At 44.6% G+C, this 23,345-nt stretch overlaps 1 protein-coding gene across 1 annotated transcript in view; it reads right to left on the bottom strand.

Moving 5' to 3' along the window:
* The window catches only part of LOC126292206 (esterase FE4-like), a 93,675-nt gene that overhangs the window by 41,001 nt on the left and 29,329 nt on the right, over positions 1-23,345 (bottom strand). The window contains exons 5-6 of the mRNA XM_049986058.1: positions 9,963-10,162; positions 9,709-9,880 (exon numbers count right to left, since the gene is read on the bottom strand). Coding sequence (XP_049842015.1) covers positions 9,709-9,880; positions 9,963-10,162 — 372 coding nt within the window. The remainder of the gene's footprint in view (positions 1-9,708; positions 9,881-9,962; positions 10,163-23,345) is intronic.

Here is a 23,345-nt window from a genome sequence, read left to right on the forward strand (position 1 = left end):
CACAGGAAGGACTTCAGGACAGTGGTGATGGACACCTTCCTGTTTCTTCAATGAAGTAATTAAAGTACTAGTTAAAATCGGACATGTTCTGAGTGGTGGTAAAGGGAAATGTAGATCCCAGTAGTGAATACCTGTTTAACAGACTTTCTTTTTGTCCCATGTCTATGTGCAAATTTAAACCCTGGAGTGTCATTTTAAGTGAAAATGTACCTGCTACGCAAAGGTAAAGTAATTTTTCAGAATGTAAAATTTAGTTCTCTAAGAGTTTATACGAATTTGTTTGACGAAAAGTAAAATACTACAGACTTTATTTAAAGCAAGACAGTCAAGGTGGAGTATTTAAACGACAGTGAAATTGTTATAAAATAAATCTTATACAACTTAAACGAAAAATTTCAAATTATTTATTTCCTAAATCTCAGTTTAAACGATGGGGTCCCAGAAATGACACTTCATAGTGTATGTTACAGAACAGTCACTTCGTGAGTTAAGGGCTAGCTGTCGAAACTATTAGGTTTTTCTTTGGAAAGTAGAGAGGCATAGCTTAGGGAAATTAAAAAGGAACAGCTGATCTCTCAGTTCCTATGACGAGTGGGAGCCACCGATTGTGACAACAGAGGAGAGAGAAAGATGAGGAAGCTATCTTAAATGATGACAGTCCATCAGTTTCATGAGCCGGAAGTGTATACCATAACCAACAGCCCTCAGTGCATACTACGGTACAAACTTGTGTTTCAGTTCAGCACAAACTATGTTAAGTTAGCCCTGACCCATAACTTCTCAGAACTTCACATTAGTTCATTCGTACAAATGTATCTCTTCTGTGTACAGTTGCCTCAGAACTATTAGCCACACACTTCCTCACACACTTTCGTCTAATGCTTGTAATCGACTTTGATTTTATCCTTACTGGATGAGAGGTCGTGGTTGTGAATGTCAATGTTAAAAAATATATCGGCTCAACCACTTGTTTATAGTGTAACACACTAAGATTGACGCGTTTCAGAAGTCAAGCTTCCAGCATCAGAATAATAAAAAATAAAAGAACCTGTTAAAATCTGCTAAAATGGAACATGCACGAGACACAGTAAAATTGATAATGAAATTAAAACATTGTGGCTACTTCCCTTGTTGCAGCCGTGTCTACCAAGGTGCATCTCCACATAGTCGTCAACACATAAAAAACTTTAAAATGGTGTCGCCTATGGTGTTCAACATCTAACCACATGGCTCTCTCCTCTATCGTCGTAAACCACTCGTGCGTCTTCGTTGGTACCACACACCACGTAGCCAAACACGACACTGATACGCGAGTGAGCTCACACGCAAGTAAACAAGGAATTCACAGAGATGTCTATACAAACAACGTATACATGTTCCAAGGACTTCGTGAAATGCTGGTATCCTGCCAATTCCTAAAAATGTAGTTACTAAAAGAAACCAGTCAAATTTTTGAAAAAGTTATTTGTATCACCAGTTAGCTGTTCATTCAGTGTGTTCTGATTATCCACGCTATATATCGTAATTTCCAGCTGTTCTAGTAGATTCAGCTTTTTGACTTTGTCCTGTCTATGTAAAATAACGAGAACCTGATCTATTCCCAACATGGGGTGTCCCGCGACTGAATGAACAGCTAATTGGTGACGCAAAAATCTTTTTCAAACATTTCATTGGTTTGTTTTAGTAACTACATTTTGAGCAATTGGCAGAATACCAGCAGTTCATGAGGTCCTTGGAACATGTATCTGTTTGTATAGACATCTCTGTGACTTCCTTGTTTACTTGTGCTTGAGCTCATTCGCGTTTCAGTGTCGTGTTTGGCTACGTGGTGTGTGGTATCAACGAACACGCACGGGCGGTTTACGACTATAGGTGATAGAGCCATGTGGTTAGATGTTGAACGCCATAGGCGACATCGTTTTTAGTATTTTAACGACTATGTGGAGATGTACGTTGGTAGACACGGCTGCAACAAGGGAAGTAGCCACGATGTTTTAATTTTATTATCAATTTTATTGGGCCTGGTGCATGTTCCATTTTAGCGAATTTTGACAGGTTCGTTTACTTTTTATTATTCTGATGATGGCAGCCTGACGTACGAAACGCGTCAATATTAGTGTTTTACACTATAAACAAGTGGTTGAGCCGATATATTTTTTAACTTTGCAATCGACATTACTAACCAGGGAGCCCAGTTCGTGATACACTGTCGCAGTTGAGACACTGCTTTCGCAACATCGCTCTCTCAGTGTACTCCTCAGAGCGACTTGCGCTTCGGTAGTGCCATTGAGAGGGTAGTATTTGCCATGTGTTTGGTTTTGCCTTCTCTCAGTTTGAGGCTCACGCACTTGAGACACTGCGCTACAGACGGAGCAAGCACGAGTGCAATGTTGCGCGTTGCATACCGCACTAACCAAGGGGCCACTGTTGCATCAGTGCTAGTGGGCTTTCTCCATTCCCATTGTAGTTCCGCGAATAAGATGAGTCTCAGAACTGTGGCATTGCTGTCGCTTCATATCCGTCGATTCGTTCTCTGTGGTGTGAGTACTGTGAGACCTTCGGTACACACACCATCAGATTATTTGACTTGCTCTACCGAAGTCAGTGTCAGCAATATGTCTCGTGGTCTTATCGTGGCGTGTTTATCTTCTGCCGTTAGGTCGGACGATAGAAATGCCACTTGCACGATTACAGTAGCAGATGGATTGATTTCAACATCAACCTTAATTTCATTATACTAAGGACTTAAGTTAATCAAACTAATAACCTTCAAAGTTATAATTAAAAGAATGATCTTTTACAGTGACCAACTTTAAACAGAACTTGATTAATTTTCAAACACATTTATTAAAATAATAACAAGCATAGAAATAAATTAACTTGGTTCTGGATGCTATTTACAATTGACAATCTGAAGTTCCTTTGGTCTTGGTACGTTAATCTTATTCTCACATATCTCTGATACTTGACGAAAGTGTCTATACATTTGTCTTCATGGCTATGTACAGGAGTTTGATAATCTTATTAGGTGCAGACTGAAACTTGACTATAGACTGGTACATACAAATGCAGACTAATGCAGACTGACTAATCGGAGGTCTGTAATCTCGTTACAATACCTCAAGCGTTCAGGTATCACAGCGCGAGTGTGATCGGAGAGGAGAAAAGGTTCTACGTTAGCAGCAATCTCATTGTCTGCGTGACATATTAATACGCGGATCGGCGGAAGCAGAATTTGGTCCGTCTCTAAGACAGCGCCATCTCGTAGTGCGGAGACGGACGAGCGCTGCGCCTGTGCTGTTGTGCTTAGCGGGGCATGCTCTAGTGGGGAAGTTGCGTACACGCTTACTACGCGGAACTATGTACACAACATTCTCTTTTACTGAAGCGTGCAGCAATGTAAGGCTAGTCGTACTGTTATTGCGGCAGATGAGTGGACGAAAAAAGTAGCACAGACAAAGTGAAACAACTGATTGTTGCGATCAGATAGCCTTCAACGAAGCTGTGTTCTGCGAGACTGGAGCGTGGAGGACGAAAATTAATTGATGCAAGGCACATAACTCCAGATATGCTCCATTAGAGGAGGAGCGATAGCCGGAAGGGCTCCTACAATGTAGACCACACATCAGACGAAAAACATACAAATTTCGTATAGTGCAAAAAAAAAATCGTGGTATTCTTATTCCACATTATGAAGACATTGATAGTTGCGAGCTAGATAAGAGGATGTTTTTCTGTTTTCTTTCTTCCTTTCTTTATTTTTTCGCAGTTGTACATCAATTTCTGGTGATATAACAAGATATTTATTTTGTTCTATAATGTAATGAGGAATTATTTGTTGAAAATAATAATATACAGCTGATATTATTTCCCTTTTGGATATAAGTAGATAGGTTTTCTTGTCTATTGAATATGTAAAATATTTTGATTCGTTGTTTACCATTTGTTGCATTCATTTTGATTGCAATGACTTTGTGAAGTTAAATGTATACTGAGATACTGTGCAAGCAAAGCGAGAGTGATCAGAATATGAATTATGAGTGTCGAACAGTGTGAGCAGGATATGCGTTGCACTCATTTTTGTAGCGAGAAACAAGGAGGAAATTGAAATTGTGCTGACTGAGTTGTGTCGTGAAACAATCTCTGTGTGAACGAAACTGTTCAACGATGAGATACGTTTCTGCTTCTTCCTGTAGTGGAATATAAAAGCGTCTCAATAAGAAAGAGAAGTTGGACTGTGTAATACCGCCAAAAGAAATGCAACGCGTAATTATGACAACACAGCTATGGACGGGCGACATTGTAGTTACAGTGTTCCGGAAAGAACTGTGTTCACTTTGACTGTGCCACGTGCATTTTAAGTTTTTATGATTTTACTGCTGAGGTCATCGGTCACTAAGATTACACACTGCTTAACCTAACTCAAACTAATTTACGCTAAGGACAACACACACACACACACACTCACACCCATGCCCGAGGTTGGACTCGAACCTCCGACGAGGGGAGGCGCCCTAGACCACGCGGCTACCCCCCGCGGCGTTCCTGTAAGTATTTACGTTTAGAGTCTATAAGTTTTTGCGTTCGTTTGCACCAGTTCTCAAAATATTCCTGCCGATGTGACGCTTGTACATCAAAAATGTGGTTTTGGAAGGATTTGATAGCGTCTTGAGGTGGTGGAAATCACTCTCCTTGCATTCTTTTATTTAACGTAAGGAGACAAAAGTAAGTCCTTAGGTTTAGGAACCCAAAATACAGATGTGCTTATTTTTATTCTGTCTATCGAATTCCATGGCAACTAAAGGATTTCTAACTCTTAAAAGTTCTTGGAGCCAATCACATGTATGAGAACCTATTTCTTATGCTTGGTCCTTGGAAGCAGGACCTTGGTTTCGATGCACAAATTAAAATTTTCCCCATGTTTACATCTTAATCCATGCACATCTACATGTGTGCTCCACAGGCCATTGTATGGTGTATGGTGATGGGTATCTTGTACCAATACTAGTCATGTACTTTCTTGTTCTACTTACAAACATAACGACGGAAAAACGACTACCTACATGACTTTGTACAAGCCCTGATTTCTTCTATCTCATCTTCGTGGTCCTTACACGAAATGTTCGTTGGTCGTAGTAAAATAGTACTGCAGTCAAAATTCCAACGCCAGTTCCCTAAATGTAACAGATATAGCCTCACAAGATCAAATTAATGCAACAGAAGCACGCTTACAGTAATGAGGGTCACTCCAAAAGAAATGCACACCATTTTTGTAAAAATACAGTTTTCATTCTGCATTAGTGAAAGTTATACAGTGTGTAGATACATCCTTTCCGCTTGTTTTCAAACTTAGTTCAACCTGTTCCCGTGAGTGGCGCCGTCACAGCATGTCTTCAAGATGGCTGCTACACTTGACGTTCGTCAGAAGCAACGTGCTGTCATAGAATTCCTGTGCTGTGAAAACGAGACAGTGGGAAGCATCCACAAGAGGTTGAAAAAGGTGTAGGGACATGCTGCTGTCGATCGCAGTACAGTTAGTCAGGGCAAACAGGTTACGTGATGATAGCTGGCAGGACAATATTGAGGATTGTCCTCGCAGCGGCAGGCCTCGTACTGCACACACTCCAGACAATGTGCAGAGAGTTAACGAATTGGTGATTGCTGACAGACGCCTCACAGTGAACGAATTGTCACGCTACGTTGGGGTAGGGAAAGGAAATCTTTGCAGAATACTGAAAGTGTTGGCTTTAAAAAATATTTGAGCCAGGTGGTTTCCCAGGATGTTGACAGTGGCTCACAAAGAAATTAGAAAAACGGTATTCAGGGAACTTTTGGAACAGTACGAGAATGGCGGAGATGCATTTCTTGGAAGAATTGTGACAGGTGATGAATAATGGTTCCATCATTTTTCATCAGAGACGAAGAGGCAATCAGTGGAGTGGCATCATGCAAATTCACCCAAGAAAAAAATGCAAAACCACGCCTTCTGCTGGAAAAGTTATGGCTACGGTGTTTTTCGACTCCGAAGGACTCTTGCTTGTGGACATCATGCCAAGTGGAACCACCGTAAATTCTGATGCATATGTGACGACACTGAAGGAACTTCGACTGAGTCGGCAAAAGCAGAATGTTTTGCTGTTGCACGACAATGCACGGCCACATGTCAGTCAAAAAACCATGGAAGCGATCACAAAACTCGGATGGACAACATTGAAACATCCGCCTTACAGTCCTGACCTGGTTCCATGTGACCATCATCTCTTTTGGAAACTGAAAGACTCTCTTCGTGGAACAAGGTTTGAAGATGATGACTCCCTTGTGCACGCTGCCAAACAGTGGATCCAACAGGTTGCTCCAGAATTTTAATATGAGGATATACAAAAAAATGGTTCAATTGGCTGTGAGCACTATGTAACTTAACTTCTGAGTTCATCAGTCCCCTAGAACTTAGAACTACTTAACCCTAGGACGCCCAAGCCTTTTTTCTAACTTGGATGCCTAAGGGGGAGGGTGAGGGGGGGGGGCGGGGGGTCGGCGAGCCCACAGGTATTAAATAAGTTTACTGACGAAAAATTACGTATAATTATGTATTTTAAGTAAGGCATCGGTTTATACATGTTGTTCATTGTTATAAATATTGGACTGAGTGAGAAAAATTGAAATATTGCAATACAAAATACAGATGATTCTGTCATTTATCGTCTTATAAAGCCATCAGATAATCCAAACAAATTGCTAAACGACTCAGACAGCATATCTGTATGGTGCATATACACTCCTGGAAATGGAAAAAAGAACACATTGACACCGGTGTGTCAGACCCACCATACTTGCTCCGGACACTGCGAGAGGGCTGTACAAGCAATGATCACACGCACAGCACAGCGGACACACCAGGAACCGCGATGTTGGCCGTCGAATGGCGCTAGCTGCGCAGCATTTGTGCACCGCCGCCGTCAGTGTCAGCCAGTTTGCCGTGGCATACGGAGCTCCATCGCAGTCTTTAACACTGGTAGCATGCCGCGATAGCGTGGACGTGAACCGTATGTGCAGTTGACGGACTTTGAGCGAGGGCGTATAGTGGGCATGCGGGAGGCCGGATGGACGTACCGCCGAATTGCTCAACACGTGGGGCGTGAGGTCTCCACAGTACATCGATGTTGTCGCCAGTGGTCGGCGGAAGGTGCACGTGCCCGTCGACCTGGGACCGGACCGCAGCGACGCACGGATGCACGCCAAGACCGTAGGATCCTACGCAGTGCCGTAGGGGACCGCACCGCCACTTCCCAGCAAATTAGGGACACTGTTGCTCCTGGGGTATCGGCGAGGACCATTCGCAACCGTCTCCGTGAAGCTGGGCTACGGTCCCGCACACCGTTAGGCCGTCTTCCGCTCACGCCCCAACATCGTGCAGCCCGCCTCCAGTGGTGTCGCGACAGGCGTGAATGGAGGGACGAATGGAGACGTGTCGTCTTCAGCGATGAGAGTCGCTTCTGCCTTGGTGCCAATGATGGTCGTATGCGTGTTTGGCGCCGTGCAGGTGAGCGCCACAATCAGGACTGCATACAACCGAGGCACACAGGGCCAACACCCACCATCATGGTGTGGGGAGCGATCTCCTACACTGGCCGTACACCTCTGGTGATCGTCGAGGGGACCTTGAATAGTGCACGGTACATCCAAACCGTCATCGAACCCATCGTTCTACCATTTCTAGACCGGCAAGGGAACTTGCTGTTCCAACAGGACAATGCACGTCCGCATGTATCCTGTGCCACCCAACGTGCTCTAGAAGGTGTAAGTCAACTACCCTGGCCAGCAAGATCTCCGGATCTGTCCCCCATTGAGCATGTTTGGGACTGGATGATGCGTCGTCTCACGCGGTGTGCACGTCCAGCACGAACGCTGGTCCAACTGAGGAGCCAGGTGGAAATGGCATGGCAAGCCGTTCCACAGGACTACATCCAGTATCTCTACGATCGTCTCCATGGGAGAATAGCAGCCTGCATTGCTGCGAAAGGTGGATATACACTGTACTAGTGCCGACATTGTGCATGCTCTGTTGCCTGTGTCTATGTGCCTGTGGTTCTGTCAGTGTGATCATGTGATGTATCTGACCCCAGGAATGTGTCAATAAAGTTTCCCCTTCCTGGGACAATGAATTCACGGTGTTCTTATTTCAATTTCCAGGAGTGTACAATAGACTACTCTGAGTCCTTAACTGCAAGGCAAGAGACACACTTCACAATTTTTCTGAATGTGTGTCACACACATGTTTATGAAACTGTCCACAATACTGTTTTGGTTTACTTAGATTGTTGTACTTCTGCTTGTTTGTTTTAGCTTTTGTTACATAAATATGGCACCGACCTTTCCCTGCGGGAGGTTGCCGTGCTTCTGTTGTCACTTCTCTGATTTTCTTTTGTAGAATAGTCTCCATTGATTGAACAATTTGGTTAGATAACCCTCTTGCATTGGCACTTCTTTCTTCTACCTGCAATTTCACTAGTTCCATTCCAGCTTGCAGAAGATAAAGTTTCCGTTTGTTGTGTTTCTTTTCATTCCATCTTCGATGTTGCTGGATGTATATGGTGGTTGCATTGATAGCACAAATGTCGATGAGAGAGTAAAATACAGATAGAGGCCATCTCTTTGTTCCTCTCTTGCAGGTGTACATACGTGCCATTTGATCGACGGTATCAATTCCACCTTTAGTGGAATTGTAATATGCATTTATTTCGGTTTTATTCTCCACTCTTCCAACAGTGCCTATATCTTGGTGCACTGTTGTCAAACATCAGTAAGTTTTTACTTGGATTCGTTTTTGCTGTGTAGGACACTAAAGTTACTGGAGGCCTACGTATTGGGAACTGCACTAACTCTCTGCTAGTTTACAAGATAAATAACAGCTGACTGACATCAACAATCACTTCCTCTAATTGTTGTGAATATCAAGAATACCAACCAACAAGAAACTAACTTGCATTGTTGTAGAGATGAGAAATACGAAATCCTACTAAGGGAAATTTTCTATAGCATGGATGCATAAGGGGGGGGGGGGGGATTTGTTGGACCCACAATAAGTTTATTTATTTTTTCTTTCAAAGCAGGAATTTTCTATAAAATATATTGACACTAACGTTTCATAAAATAGCCAGCAAACAATAACTCAAAGGGAATATGTAGTATGAAAGTTACTTGGGCAAAAGCAGGGGACATAAAAAAATTGTGGGTTCAACGAACCCCCCCTCCCCCCCCTTAGGCGTCCTAGGGTTAAACCTAACTTACCTAAGGACTTCACACACATCCATGCCCGAGGCAGGATTCGAACCTGCGACCATGGTGGTCGCGCGGTTCCAGACTGTAGCGCCTAGAACCGCTCGGCCACTCCGGCCGGCATGCGGGTATACAGACGCTGGTTCCAAGATGGCGTAAGGCAGTTGAGAGGGATGGAAATTATGTGGAGAAATGAAAATATTGTTCCTAAGGCATGTATCTACACATTATAAAACTTTCAAACATGTAGAATAAAAGATGGATTTTAAAGAAAATAGTAGCAGCACCCTTCCACAATGAGAACTGAATTGTAACAGCATCGACCGTGGTTGTTTTACTCAAGCACAGTGGCCCTCAGTCTGACTGAAGAGCAGCAGCTGCCAGGGGCGGGGAGGGGGGAAAGGGGCTGGGGCGACCTCTCCGATTACTGACCTGAGGCAAAGACGCTTCCCTCATTAGTGCAGACACCAGTGATCAGTGGCACGTGCCGGAAGTCCCCAGAGCGCAGAAGCTGCGCAGGGTCCCTCGGGAAGAACGCCCCGCCCTCGGCGTCAGCTGGCTCCACCGTGCCCACAAATGGGAACAGCACGCTGCGGGCCTTGTCCTGCAACAACAGATACCTCCCATGCAACGGCACGAAACCTGCAGCTCTGGAGAAACCACTGCGCGGCCAGTGCAACACGTACCTCTTCAGTGCGGCCGAACATGGTGTTCTCGACGAGCATCTGCGCCGGTTGTTTCCTCAGAAAGTCCACCAGCTGCTGGGAGTCGTCCGTCTTCAGTCCTAGGTGGGCACCCAGTGTGAAGGATCGGTCCCGCATGCGGTCGGAGCACACACCGTCCGCCACAGCCACACCACTGTGCGCAATGGCTTTGTGGAAAAGGCCTGCCAACGTGGAGAATGAATAAAACTACACCATTTGCTTGTACTACACTACAGAAAATCTGCAGCTACATGTAGTCCATGCTGTATAACCTACTCCAAAGTGCATGGCACACGATACTCCCTACGTTTATTAGTGTTCTCTCGAATTCCAGCAGCGAGAATAATTGCTTAAACGACTCTGTGTACTCTGCAATTAGTCCCCCTTAGGGAATAATATGTAGGGGGCTGTAGCTTATTCCCAGACTCAAGGCATAAAGTTAGTTCTTGAATATTTGTAAGTTGGCTACCGTAGGATAGTTTGCATTTATCTTCAAACGGCCACCATTTCAGGTTTTTTTTAGCATCTCCATGTCAGAGTAACACAGCTGAAACAAACTTGTGATCATTAGTGTTGATTTTCATTGTATACCTTCAATCTGTATATTGTATGTCTGTATATTGAGCAAGCAATAAAGGAAACAAAAGAAAAGTTCGGAGTAGGTATTAAAATCCATGGAGAAGAAATAAAAACTTTGAGGTTCGCCGATGACATTGTAATTCTGTCAGAGACAGCAAAGGACTTGGAAGAGCAGTTGAACGGAATGGACAATGTTTTGAAAGGAGGGTATCTACACATGAACATCAAAAAAAGCAAAATGAGGGTAATGGAATGTAGTCGAATTAAGTCGGGTGTTGCTGAGGGAATTAGATTAGGAAATGAGGCACTTAAAGTAGTAAAGGAGTTTTCCTATTTGGGGAGCAAAATAACTGATGATCATCGATGTAGAGAGGATATAAAATGTAGACTGACAATGGCAAGGAAAGCGTTTCTGAAGAAGAAAAATTTGTTAACATCGAGTATAGATTTAAATGTCAGGAACTCGTTTCTCAAAGTACTTGTATGGAGTGTAGCCATGTATGGAAGTGAAATGTGGACGATAAATAGTTTAGACAAAAAGAGAATAGAAGATTTCGAAATTTGGTGCTACTGAAGAATGCTGAAGATTAGATGGGTAATCACATAACTAATGAGGAGGTATTGAATAGAATTGTGGAGGACCTTGTGGCACAACTTTACTAGAAGAAGTTAGGACATATTCTGAGACATCGAGGGATCACCGATTTAGTATTGGAGGGCAGCGTGGAGGGTAAAAATCGTAGAGTGAGACCAAGAGATGAATACACTAAGCAGCTTCAGAAGGATGTAGGTTGCAGTAGGTACTGGGAGATGAAGAAGCTTGCACAGGATACAGTAGCATGGATAGCTGCATCAAACCAGTCTCAGGACTGAAGACCACAACAACAAACAACCTTCAATGTCCCTTGTTAGTCCTATATCATATGGGTCCCACACAGTTGAGCAATATTATAGGATGGCTCGCACAAGTTATTTATAGACCGATTGGTTTTCGCTAGTAATCTATCAGTGAACTGAAGTACGCCTCCTCCTTTATATACAAGTGAACCAATGTGATCATTCCGTTTAATATCCCTAAAATCTCTTGCAGTCTGGTACTTCAGTAAGTTGATCGCTTTCACATGTGATCCACTGATACTGTAGTCATAAGATGCTGTGTTCTTTCGTTTTGTGAGGTGCTAAATTTAACATTTCTGAACACGTTTAAGTAAGTCTCCGATCTATACATAATTTTGATACCTGATAAGGAACTGACCCATTACACAGAGACAATTATTGAACTATATGAAACAAAATCGTCATAACTTCTGAACGGTTTGAGTTACGATGTTCAAACTGCACAGTCGACTGCGGGGAATGATAGGAATTAGCATGTGTAATATGGTTTGGATTAGTGACAAAGTCCACTTTCATTTGGATGGGTTCATAAATAAGCAAAATAAGCACATTTGGGGGACTGAGAATCCGCATTTCACGAAAGTCTCTTCACCCTTAACGGGTGACAGAGTGGTGTGCAATCTCCCGTCACAGAAACTACTGCGGAAGCAAAGAGAGCTTCACTTCAAGTTTAAACGCAGCCAAAACTTCTCAGACAAATAGAACCTAAACGATGTCAAAGTTAGCGTAAGGAGGGCTATGCGTGAAGCGTTCAGTGAATTCGAAAGTAAAATTCTATGTACCGACTTGACAGAAAATCCTAGGAAGTTCTGGTCTTACGTTAAATCAGTAAGTGCCTCGAAACCGCATATCCAGACACTCCGGGATGATGATGGCATTGAAACATAGGATGACACACGTAAAGCTGAAATACTAAACATCTTTTTCCAAAGCTGTTTCACAGAGGAAGACCGCACTGCAGTTCCTTCTCTAAATCCTCGCACAAACGAAAAAATGACTGATATCGAAATAAGTGTCAAAGGAATAGAAAAGCAACTGGAATCACTCAACAGAGGAAAGTCCACTGGACCTGACGCGATACCAGTTCGATCCTACAAAGAGTACGCGAAAGAACTTGCCCCCCTTCTAACAACCGTGTACCGCAAGTCTCTAGAGGAACGGAAGGTTCCAAATGATTGGAAAAGAGCACAGGTAGTCCCAGTCTTCAAGAAGGGTCGTCGAGCAGATGTGCAAAACTATAGACCTATATCTCTGAAGTAGATCTGTTGTAGAAATTTAGAACATGTTTTTTGCTAGAGTATCATGTCGTTTTTGGAAACCCAGAATCTACTCTGTAGGAATCAACATGGATTCCGGAAACAGCGATCGTGTGACACCCAACTCGCTTTATTTGTTCATGAGGCCCAGAAAATATTAGATACAGGCTCCCAGGTAGGTGCTATTTTCCTTGACTTCCGGAAGGCGTTCGATACAGCTCCGCACTGTCGCCTGATAAACAAAGTAGGAGCCTACGGAATATCAGACCAGCTGTGTGGCTGGATTGAAGACTTTTTAGCAAACAGAACACAGCATGTTGTCATCAATGGAGAGACGTCTACAGACGTTAAAGTAACCTCTGGCGTGCCACAGGGGAGTGTAATGGGACCATTGCTTTTCACAATATATATATATATGACCTAGTAGATAGTGTCGGAAGTTCCATGCGGCTTTTCGCGAATGATGCTGTAGTATTAAGAGAAGTTGCAGAATTAGAAAATTGTAGCGAAATGCAGGAAGATCTGCAGCGGATAGGCACTTGGTGCAGGGAGTGTCAACTGACCCTTAACATAGACAAATGTAATGTATTGCGAATACATAGAAAGAAGGATCCTTTATTGATAAACACTGGTAGCAGTTACTTCTGTAAAATATCTGGGAGTATGCGTGCGGAACGATTTGAAGTAGAATGATCATATTAAATTAATTGTTGGTTAGGCGGGTACCAGGTTGAGATTCATTGGGAGAGTCCTTAGAAAATGTAGTCCATCAACAAAGGAGGTGGCTTACAAAACACTCGTTCGACCTATACTTGACTATTGCTCATCAGTGTGGGATCTGTATCAGATCGGGTTGACAGAGGAAATCAAAAGAAGAGCGGCGCGTTTTGTCACAGGGTTATTTGGTAACCGTGATAGCGTTACGGAGATGTTTAGCAAACTCAAGTGGCAGACTCTGCAAGAGAGGCGCTCTGCATCGCGGTGTAGCTTGCTCGCCAGGTTTCGAGAGTGTGCGTTTCTGGATGAGTATCGAATATATTGCTTCCCCCTACTTATACCTCCCGAGGAGATCACGAATGTAAAATTAGAGAGATTCGAGCGCGCACGGAGGCTTTCAGATAGTCGTTCTTCCCGCGAACCATACGCGACTGGAACGGAAAAGGGAGGTAATGACAGTGGCACGTAAAGTGCCCTCCGCCACACACCGTTGGGTGTCTTGCGGAGTATAAATGTAGATCTAGATGTAGAATTATTGGTGCTCTTTTTCTCAATCCCCATTCTTTAATGTGATCCTGAATTTGTCAAGATGTTGGTCATGCAAGATGGAGTTCGACTCCATCGAAGCAGGAGACTGTTTGATGTCCTGGAGGAGCACTTTGGGGACCGCAATCTGGCTCTTGGATAGCCCAGAGGCCACTGGCGTGGGCCTCTATTGGCCGCCATATACTCCAGATCTGAACACATGCGACTCCTTTTTGTAGGGCTATATTAAATACAAGGTGTACAGCAATAGCCTCAAAACCATTGCGAAGAAAAAAGCTGTTGAGGATGCCATCATCCATGTTCTGAACTTCACCAGGTCATGTAGAATTTTGCTTCTCACCTGTGCCACATAATAGCCAATGATGGCATGCATGGCGAACATTTCATAACCTAAAACCGAATATCTGTAGTGACGTTTACACGTTGAATGAAGTGTGTATACACTGTAGATTGTAACTGTTTACATTTTTTCATATAGCTGAATAATTGAAGGCCAAAACGTGCGGAATTTTTCAGAGCTTTATTAGTACACAAATACGTTACCTGTAAACTCTGAGGATATTATTATTATTTTCTGAAAGGTCACCAATTATTACACCGATTATGTCTCTTTCTAATTTTCAATATACACGGTCACATCAAGGTGGCCACCACCTATGTTCTGTTGAGTGGTACTTCAGATAGGTAAATAAATTAGTGAAAGCAATGTGAAGGGAAGTAGAAATAAGAAAATAAATGAAAAACGTAGTTTAGTTTAGAAGAATTACACACTGACAAACAGTGGACAAAGCAGCAGTGGCAACGGCCGGCGCTTGAAGTCAGCACGTTCAGGAGAGAAGCGGAAACTGTCGTTTCAGCCGTCAGGGGATCGCGCGACCGGCTCACGTGTTTCTCACTTGTCCCATGTGATCACAGGTCCTCGCCTACATTCCAAGAACCAATGACCGACATTAAGAAGATTCTTCGAGAAGCTTTTCAACGTGACAGAAGAGGCAATGACCGTGAAGTCGTTCACCTCCAGTGAACTGAAGTGAATAAATACGCGAGACGCAGTGGGCCCGAGAAGAAAAAGAAGAGTAGCAGTAGTTTTCAGTCAGTTTCAGTGCTGGAGACCGTCATGCAAGAAGAGACTACTCTTACACCAAGTCCGCCACTGTAATGGAATAGCAAGCAACAGCCTCGGCGCCAGAAGACAGAAGTTAAAAGGTATTTGAAGTCTGATTTTTATGTACCCGGGTGACTTGTGAGGACGCGAAGGAGACGGCCTCACATCAGCAGTGAGCTGGGATGAAGATCTGACAGCCGAAGACTGGCAAGCGAGAGTCCGTTGTTCGAGTCCGGGACACTGGCCTTACCGCACCGCGCCGCTCGGCTGGTCGACGCACAACACACGCGGCCGCTTAGATAAGAGGAACACTGGGACGCCACATCCAAGGTATCACCATACGATGCGCGACTTCGCTCTCAATAATTAAACGGTCCACAGCACGAGGCGCGTCTCCAGTCAACTGGGCGAGACGGAGACACGATACACACACCGCCACGCGTAATCAGACGCCGCCGCTGCCGCAGCAGAAGGCTTCACAAACAACACAGCTACCGCTCTCTGACCCAGAACATCCAGTAAGGAACAGTTGTACTAAACTTATGTAAAAATGCTGTTTCTTTCTACCTTATACCCGAGCCAAGGAAGAACCCACCCTGCCCATGTGTTGTTAAAAGAGAAAAATTAATTTATTTAGTGTTTTTCACCCTGACATAATGCTTTACGAGGTGCATTCAAGTTCTAAGGCCTCCGATTTTTTTTCTCCGGACTGGACAGAGATAGAAACATACGCATTGTTTTAAAATGAGGCCGCGTTCATTGTCAGTACGTCCCAGAGATGGCAGCACCATACGGCACATGGAATTTTACCGACAGCGGCGAGAATGAGAACTGTTTTAAACACTTAAAATGGCGACGTTTTCCTTACTTGAACAGGGTGCAATCATTCGTTTTCTGAATTTGTGTGGTGTGAAACTAATTGAAATTCATCGACAGTTGAAGGAGACATGTGGTGATGGAGTTATGGATGTGTCGAAAGTGCGTTCGTGGGTGCGACACTTTAATGAAGGCAGAGCATCGTGTGACAACAAACCGAAGCAACCTCGGGCTCGCACAAGCCGGTCTGACGACATGATCGAGAAAGTGGAGAGAACTGTTTTGGGGGATCGCCGAATGTCTGTTGAACAGATCGCCTCCAGAGTTGGCATTTCTGTGGGTTCTGTGCACACAATCCTGCATGACGGCCTGAAAATGCGAAAAGTGTCATCCAGGTGGATACCACGAATGCTGACGGACGACTACATGGCTGCCCGTGTGGCATGCTGCCAAGCAATGTTGACGCGCAACGACGGCATGAATGGGACTTTCTTTTCGTCGGTTGTGACAATGGATGAGACGTGGGTGCCATTTTTCAATCCAGGAACAAATCGCCAGTCAGCTCAATGGAAGCACACAGATTCACCGCCACCAAAAAATTTTCGGGTAACCGCCAGTGCTGAAAAAATGACGGCGTCCATGTTCTGGGACAGCGAGGGCGTAATCCTTACCCATTGCGTTCCAAAGGGCACTACGGTAATAGGTGCATCCTACGAAAATGTTTTGAAGAACAAATTCCTTCCTGCACTGCAACAAAAACGTCTGCGAAGGGATGCATGTGTGCTGTTTCACCAAGACAACGCACCCGCACATCGAGCTAACGTTACGCAACAGTTTCTTCGTGATACCAACTCTGAAGTGATTCCTCATGCTCCCTACTCACCTGACCTGGCTCCTAGTGACTTTTGGCTTTTTCCAACAATGAAAGACACTCTCCGTGGCCGCACATTCAGCAGCCGTGCTGCTATTGCCGCAGCGATTTTCCAGTGGTCAAAACAGACTGCTAAAGAAGCCTTCGCCGCTGCCATCGAATCATGGCGTCAGCGCTGTGAAAAATGTGTACGTCTGCAGGGCGATTACGTCGATAAGTAACGCCAGTTTCATCGATTTCGGCTTAGTAGTTAATTAGAAAAAAAACGGAGGCCTTAGAACAGGAATGCACCTCGTAGAATCAAATGCCCCTTGCAGTAATGCGCATCCTATTGACTAGTATCAAAAGAGAAAAGCTAGTTACATTTAGTAGGAGAAGGGTTACAGTTCGACAGCAGCGAGCAATGGTCATTCACACACGGCCGGTGGCAGGACTAATAGTGAAGGGTGTAGAAAGCGTGTTGGGGGTAAGGAAAACAACGCAATCGTTGTCGCAATGTGGAAGTGGAGCGAATTATCTGACGTCCAAAAGCCCAAGATCATTGGCTTCCAGGCCAGTGATGGGAGACCACAGCCCCCTGCGGTTAAAGAATAGCGTGCATGGCAAAATGACGCTATTCAAAACCAGTGTCAAGGCAAATGTATTGGAGGAAGGGCCATATACCTGCACAGCTAGCTGCACGGTCTATCGCGCTGCTTCCCGAGCAGGAAGATGTGCCTTTTCCCGGCACAAATCCGCCTGGCGGATTAGTGTCAAAGTCGGGTGTGCCGGCCAGCATGTGGATGGTTATAGAGGCGGTTTTCCATCTACCTCAGCGGGCGCGGTCTGGTTCCCCTTATTCTGCTTCAGTTACACTGTGTCGGCGATTGCTGCACTAACACTGTTTCCACGTAGGCAAAACCATAATTACCACGCAAACATTTGGGGCTACACCCGTCTAGTATGAGACGTTCCCATAGGGGTCCACTGGGAACCGAACCACATAATAAACGTGGGTTCAGTGTGTGACGGAGGTTGTTGGGTCGACTGCTGTGGCCTGTTGTGGGGTTGTGAACCACTGAGGGTTGCGGTGGGACGAAGCCGTTTCTAGGTCCCCGGTTTAATACAATACAATACAACACAAGGGCCATAGATGCAAAGTGTGAACAACGGCAGCGTAGATGTGTACAGGCGGGTACACATGCAACTTTTGAACAACTGACCACCCACATGAACCGAGGGGCTACCAATAGTGTCTTCTCAACGACTGTTCCACGAATGTTGCTACATGTGGGCCGATACACCAGGTGCCTCTTTCAGGCTCCCATGTTGACTGCTGTTTATCACCGACGATTTCATAAACTCCGAACAGTGCAGACAGGAACAACACGTTGCTGGAGTATCAGAGCAAGAAAAGGGTTCAATAGTGTAGAGCTCTAGATCAGCGACTGAACATAAGAAATCGAAACACCTAACACAAGCAAAGAATAACAGTCGCAGGGGGAGGGAGGCTAAATTAACATCATATGTTTATATTGATACCGGTATCGACGGAAAATTCCAAAGCGAGCACTTTGGCTGTGCCTGATGGATGAATGTGTGGCACCGTAGCGTAATTTCAACGTGCAACTGTCGAGGAAAGTAAACAGGAGATACGTCGTTACCAGAGCATAAAGACTTCGCGAATTTAATTCCGGGTAGTTAGTTGTGCAGTAACTGTGCCTCGCAGACAGGCACGTGGACAATATACACAGATGTCAGCATTTGAGAGAGGGCGTGTAGGTGGGCTCCAGGAAGCCGGCTGCAGCAAAGGGCAAATCGCTCGACATATGAAGAACGGTGATGGCTACTATTCCACGATGTTGACAGGAATGGGTGAACCGTGGCTGAATGCAGCGTGAAGAAGAGTCGATCTAGAGAGACGGCATGGCGTGAGAAAGAGAGGCACTCAGAATGCCGGATTCATCACTATCATCCCAGGTGCGGCCACAAGGACCATTAACAGGCGGCTCATAGGAAGGGGGCCGAGCTCACGGCGTCCTCTGCGGAAACCACCATTGAGCGCTGAACACCAGCAAGTGCGTTTGCGGTGGTGTCAGGAACATTTGGCCAGGAATCTCATTGACTGGAGTAGAAGTGTCTTCAGTGATGAGTCCCGCTTCGAAATAAGCCACAATAACCAGCGACGACGTGTCTGACGATGCCGTGGATAGCGGTGGGTTGGCAACCTGAGTGTTGCCCGCCATACCGCCTAACCTGTCAGAAAATCCAAAGAGATTCTGGTATTATGTGGAGTATGATAGCGGCAAGAAACAATCAATGCCTTCTCTGCCGCATAGCAATGGAGATACTATCGAAGACAGTGCTGCCAAAGCAGTCACTAAACACAGCCTTCCGAAAGGCCTTCACAAAAGAAGACGAAGTAAATATTCCAGAATTCGAATCGAGAACAGCTGCCAACATTAGTATCGTAGAAGTAAATATCCTCGGAGTAGTGAAGCAACTTAAATCACTTAATAAAGGCCAGTCTTGTGTTCCAGACTGTATACCAGTTAGGTTCCTTTCGGAGTATGCTGATGCGTTAGCTCCATACTTAACAATTATAGACAACCGTTCGCTCGACGAAAGACCCGTACCTAAAAACTGGAAAGTTGCATAGGTCACACCAATATTCAAGAAAGGTTGTAGGAATAATCCACTACATTACAGGCCCATATCGTTAACGGCGATATGCAGCAGGATTTTGGAATATATATCGTGTTCGAACATTATGAATTACCTCGAAGAAAACACATAGTCAACATGGGTGTAGGAACACCGTTCCTGCGAAACAGAACTAGCTCTTTATTCACATGAAGTGTTGAGTTGTATTGACAAGGGATTTCAGATAGATTCCGTATTTCTGGATTTCCGGAATGCTTTTACCACTGTACCACACAAGCGGCTCGTAGTGAAATTACGTGCTTATGGAATATGGTCTCACTTACGTGACTGCATTTGTGATTTCCTGTCAGAGGGGACACAGTTCGTTTTAATTGACGGAAAGTCATCGAGTAAAACAGAAGTGATTTAAGGCGTTCCCCAAGGCAGTGTTATAGGCCCTTTGCTGTTCCTGATCTATATAAACGATTTGGCAGACAATCTGAGCAGGCGTCTTAGGTTGTTTGCAGCTGACGCTGTCGTTTATCGACTAATAAAGTCATCAGAAGATCAAAACAAATTGCAAAACGATTTCACTGTCTACATACGCGCTCATTTGCAGAGACGACAGTTTAGCATAGCCTTCAGCTACGTCATTTGCTACGACCTAGCAAGGCCCCATATTCACTTACTATGTATCCTGAACAGATATTATTGTGAATCATGTACCGTCACGAGCGACGTTCATCATTAATGGATTAACGTTAAAAAATCCAACTAATTCCGTCCGCTTTCTGAATTCTAATTCCTTGTCATCTTCCAGACCTCACGTGAGTATAGTTCTTCCCTCCTCACGCCAGCGTGCGTGAGCTAAAACGCGTACATTTCGGCCTCCTATAGTAACATGGTATTGGCTCTTCTGCCAACACAATATAAACACCTGCCGTTTTTCAAAGCTGCTTATGCAATGGATTTCCCAGTTTTCAACCTGTATCGCCGGCCGTTTTTCAAAGTTGCTTATGCCAATGGATTTCCCAGTTTTCAGCCTGTATCGCCGGAATGATGATTCCCACTCGACTCTGTTCCGATTATGTAGGGTGTAACAGGTTTAAGTGCAGACAGGTTTAAGTGCAGACACTTTTGTTGGTGGATGTGGACAGTGTACTGGACAACATTACATCAGTACTCAATTGCAACTTAGTAATTATAGTTATTACGAGAAGTATGTTTTTAGATTGACTAGTACCTCCAAGTACATATGACAAGAAGAAGCCATTACTGCTTATGTTCCCTTGGACAGGAGCTGTGATACTGTCTACACAGTAGTGCACTTACGAAATATAAAGCAGTAAATTATGTGACATGTTTGAGGGAAGACCGTTTATCCAGAGAAAAACACTCAGCACACAGGTAATTGTACCACATATAAAAATATCCATGTTTATACCAGTTACACGCTCTATACCTCAACTGTGGCAGTAAGTCTTCGCTACTACCGTCGACCAAAACTGAACCACGAAGACCGACTTCCAAGCCAACAGACATCCTCTGCCTCCTCAACGTTCCGTCCTCTGTCATGGTATCTCTGGTGGGCCTCGCTGCAAAGCAACTAACTATACTGGAAGTCATTGGTATAGCAACCAAATAAACCTGTTCAAATGGCTCTGAGCACTATGGGACTTAACATCTGAGGTCATCAGTCCCCAAATACAGCTCTGCTGCAGCGAGTACGTACAAATGCCCATAGGGGGCAGTCTGCACACAATGGCGATTACGGCATGCCTGCCATTTTGTTTCTTTTACATAAATTTATTTTTATTGGATAAGACACGTAAAATTTTATATATGTGATTTTGTATTTCTTTTATTATTCTTATAAATTCGACTAAACCAATCAAAGTAGCATATCTGCCGAATGATTGGTTCTCAATGATGTAATGCTGTAGGCGATGTGCGGAGCTTATACACTGAAGAACCAAAGAAACTGGTACACCTGCTTAATACGAGGTAGAGCCTTCACGAGCACGCGAAAGTCCCGCAACACATCGTGACATGGACTCGACTAATGTCTGAAGTAGCGCTGGAGCGAATTGACACTATGAATCCTGCAGGTTGTCCCTAAATCCGTAAGAGTACGGAGGGTTGGAGATCTGTTCTGAACAGCACGTTGCAAGACATCCCAGCTACGCTCAATAATGTTCACATCTGGGGAATTGGAGTCCAGCAGAGGTGTTTAAACTCAAAAGAGTGTTCCTGGAGCCATTCTGTAGCAAATATGGACGTGTGGGGTGTTGCATTGTCTTGCTGGAATTGCCCAAGTCTGTCCGAATGCCCAATGGACATTAATGGATGCAGGTAATAAGGCAGGATGCTTACCTTCGTATCAACTGTCAGAGCTGTATCTGGACGTATCAGGGATCCCATATCACTCCAACTGCACACGCCCACACCATTACAGCTTGAACAGTCACCTGCTGACATGCAGGGTCCATGGGTTTATGAGGTTGTCTCCATACCCGTATACATCCATACCGCTCCATACAATTTCAAACAAGACTCACCCGATCGGGCAACATGATTCCAGTCATCAACAGTCCAATGTCGTGCTGAAGGGTCCAGGCGGGGCGTAAAACTTGTGTAGTGCATACGACTGGGCCTTCGGCTCCGAAAGGTCATATCTATGAACTTTTCTTTGAATGGTTCGCACGCTGGCACTTGTTGATGGCCCAGCGTTGAAATCTGTAGCAGTTTACGGAAGGGTCGCACTTCTGTCACGTGCAACGATTCTCTTCCGTTGTCGTTGGTCCTGTTCTTGCAGGATCTTTTTCCGGCCTCAGTGATGTCGGAGATTTGACGTTTTATCGGATTTCTGATATTCACAGTACACTCGTGAAATGGTTTTTCTGCAAAATCGGATACGCTGATACGCTGTGTCCCATCGCTCGTACTGCGACTATAAAACCACGTTCATACTCACTTAAATGTTGGTAACCTGCCATTGTAGCAGCATTAACCGATCTACTGCGACAGGCCTTGTTGTCTTATCGAGGCGTTGCCGACTGTAGCGCCGTTTTCTGCCTGTTTACATATCTCTGTATTTGAATACGCATGTATATACCAGTTTCTATAGCGCTTCAGAGTAGTACGAGGGTTGTCCAGAAAGTAAGTTCCGATTGATGGTGAAATGGAAACCACAGTGAAAATCAGAAATGTTTAATTTGTTACAGTTAGCTATACTTTCCAGCTACTTCTCTATGTAGTCGCCATTCTGACTCAGACATTCGTCGTAGCGTTGTACCAACTTTCCAATACCCTCATCAAGAAGGCAGCAGCCAGTGCTTTCCGCCAATTCTCTACGCTGGCCTACAGCTCGTTTTCTGTCCAAAATGTCTTGATAGCCAGCAGTTCATGTGACCAGAGATTAAGCTCAGAGGAAGTCAATTTCGGGCTGTAGTGCGGATAATCAAACATTTCGAATTAAGAACGATGCAGGAGCATCTCCATTGCCCCTACAGAATGCGGCTGAGAATTGTCTTGAAGAAGAAACCGCACGACAGTTACGTAACGTTGGTTGCATAGCTTCAGGCGAAATGCCTCACCAGGTCCTCCTTCTTGGCGGTGGCGGGAGACACTATTTTCCAGATATATTTACGCGCTCACTGTGACCTCAGAAATGAGAAGAGCGACGTGATGCTATCTAGGGTCATACTAGAGACACTGCCCAATACATCTGTGCAAAGCTTTATCGGATTATCGTAGTCGTTTCCATGTCGCGACCGATCGGAACTTCTGGACACCCCTAGTACATAATCTCGACTAGAGCTGCGTTATTCAGCAGTGACATCCCTACTTGTACGGATTTCGCTCCGTCCACCGTCAGAACCGTCCAAAGCATCGTACTTTTTAATTATCGTACCTTATATTTTATGACGTTGTTTAGCCATGTTTTCATCCCTCTA

The sequence above is a fragment of the Schistocerca gregaria genome, chromosome 9 (assembly GCF_023897955.1).
Source record: "Schistocerca gregaria isolate iqSchGreg1 chromosome 9, iqSchGreg1.2, whole genome shotgun sequence".
NCBI classification, from domain to species: Eukaryota; Metazoa; Arthropoda; class Insecta; order Orthoptera; family Acrididae; genus Schistocerca; species Schistocerca gregaria.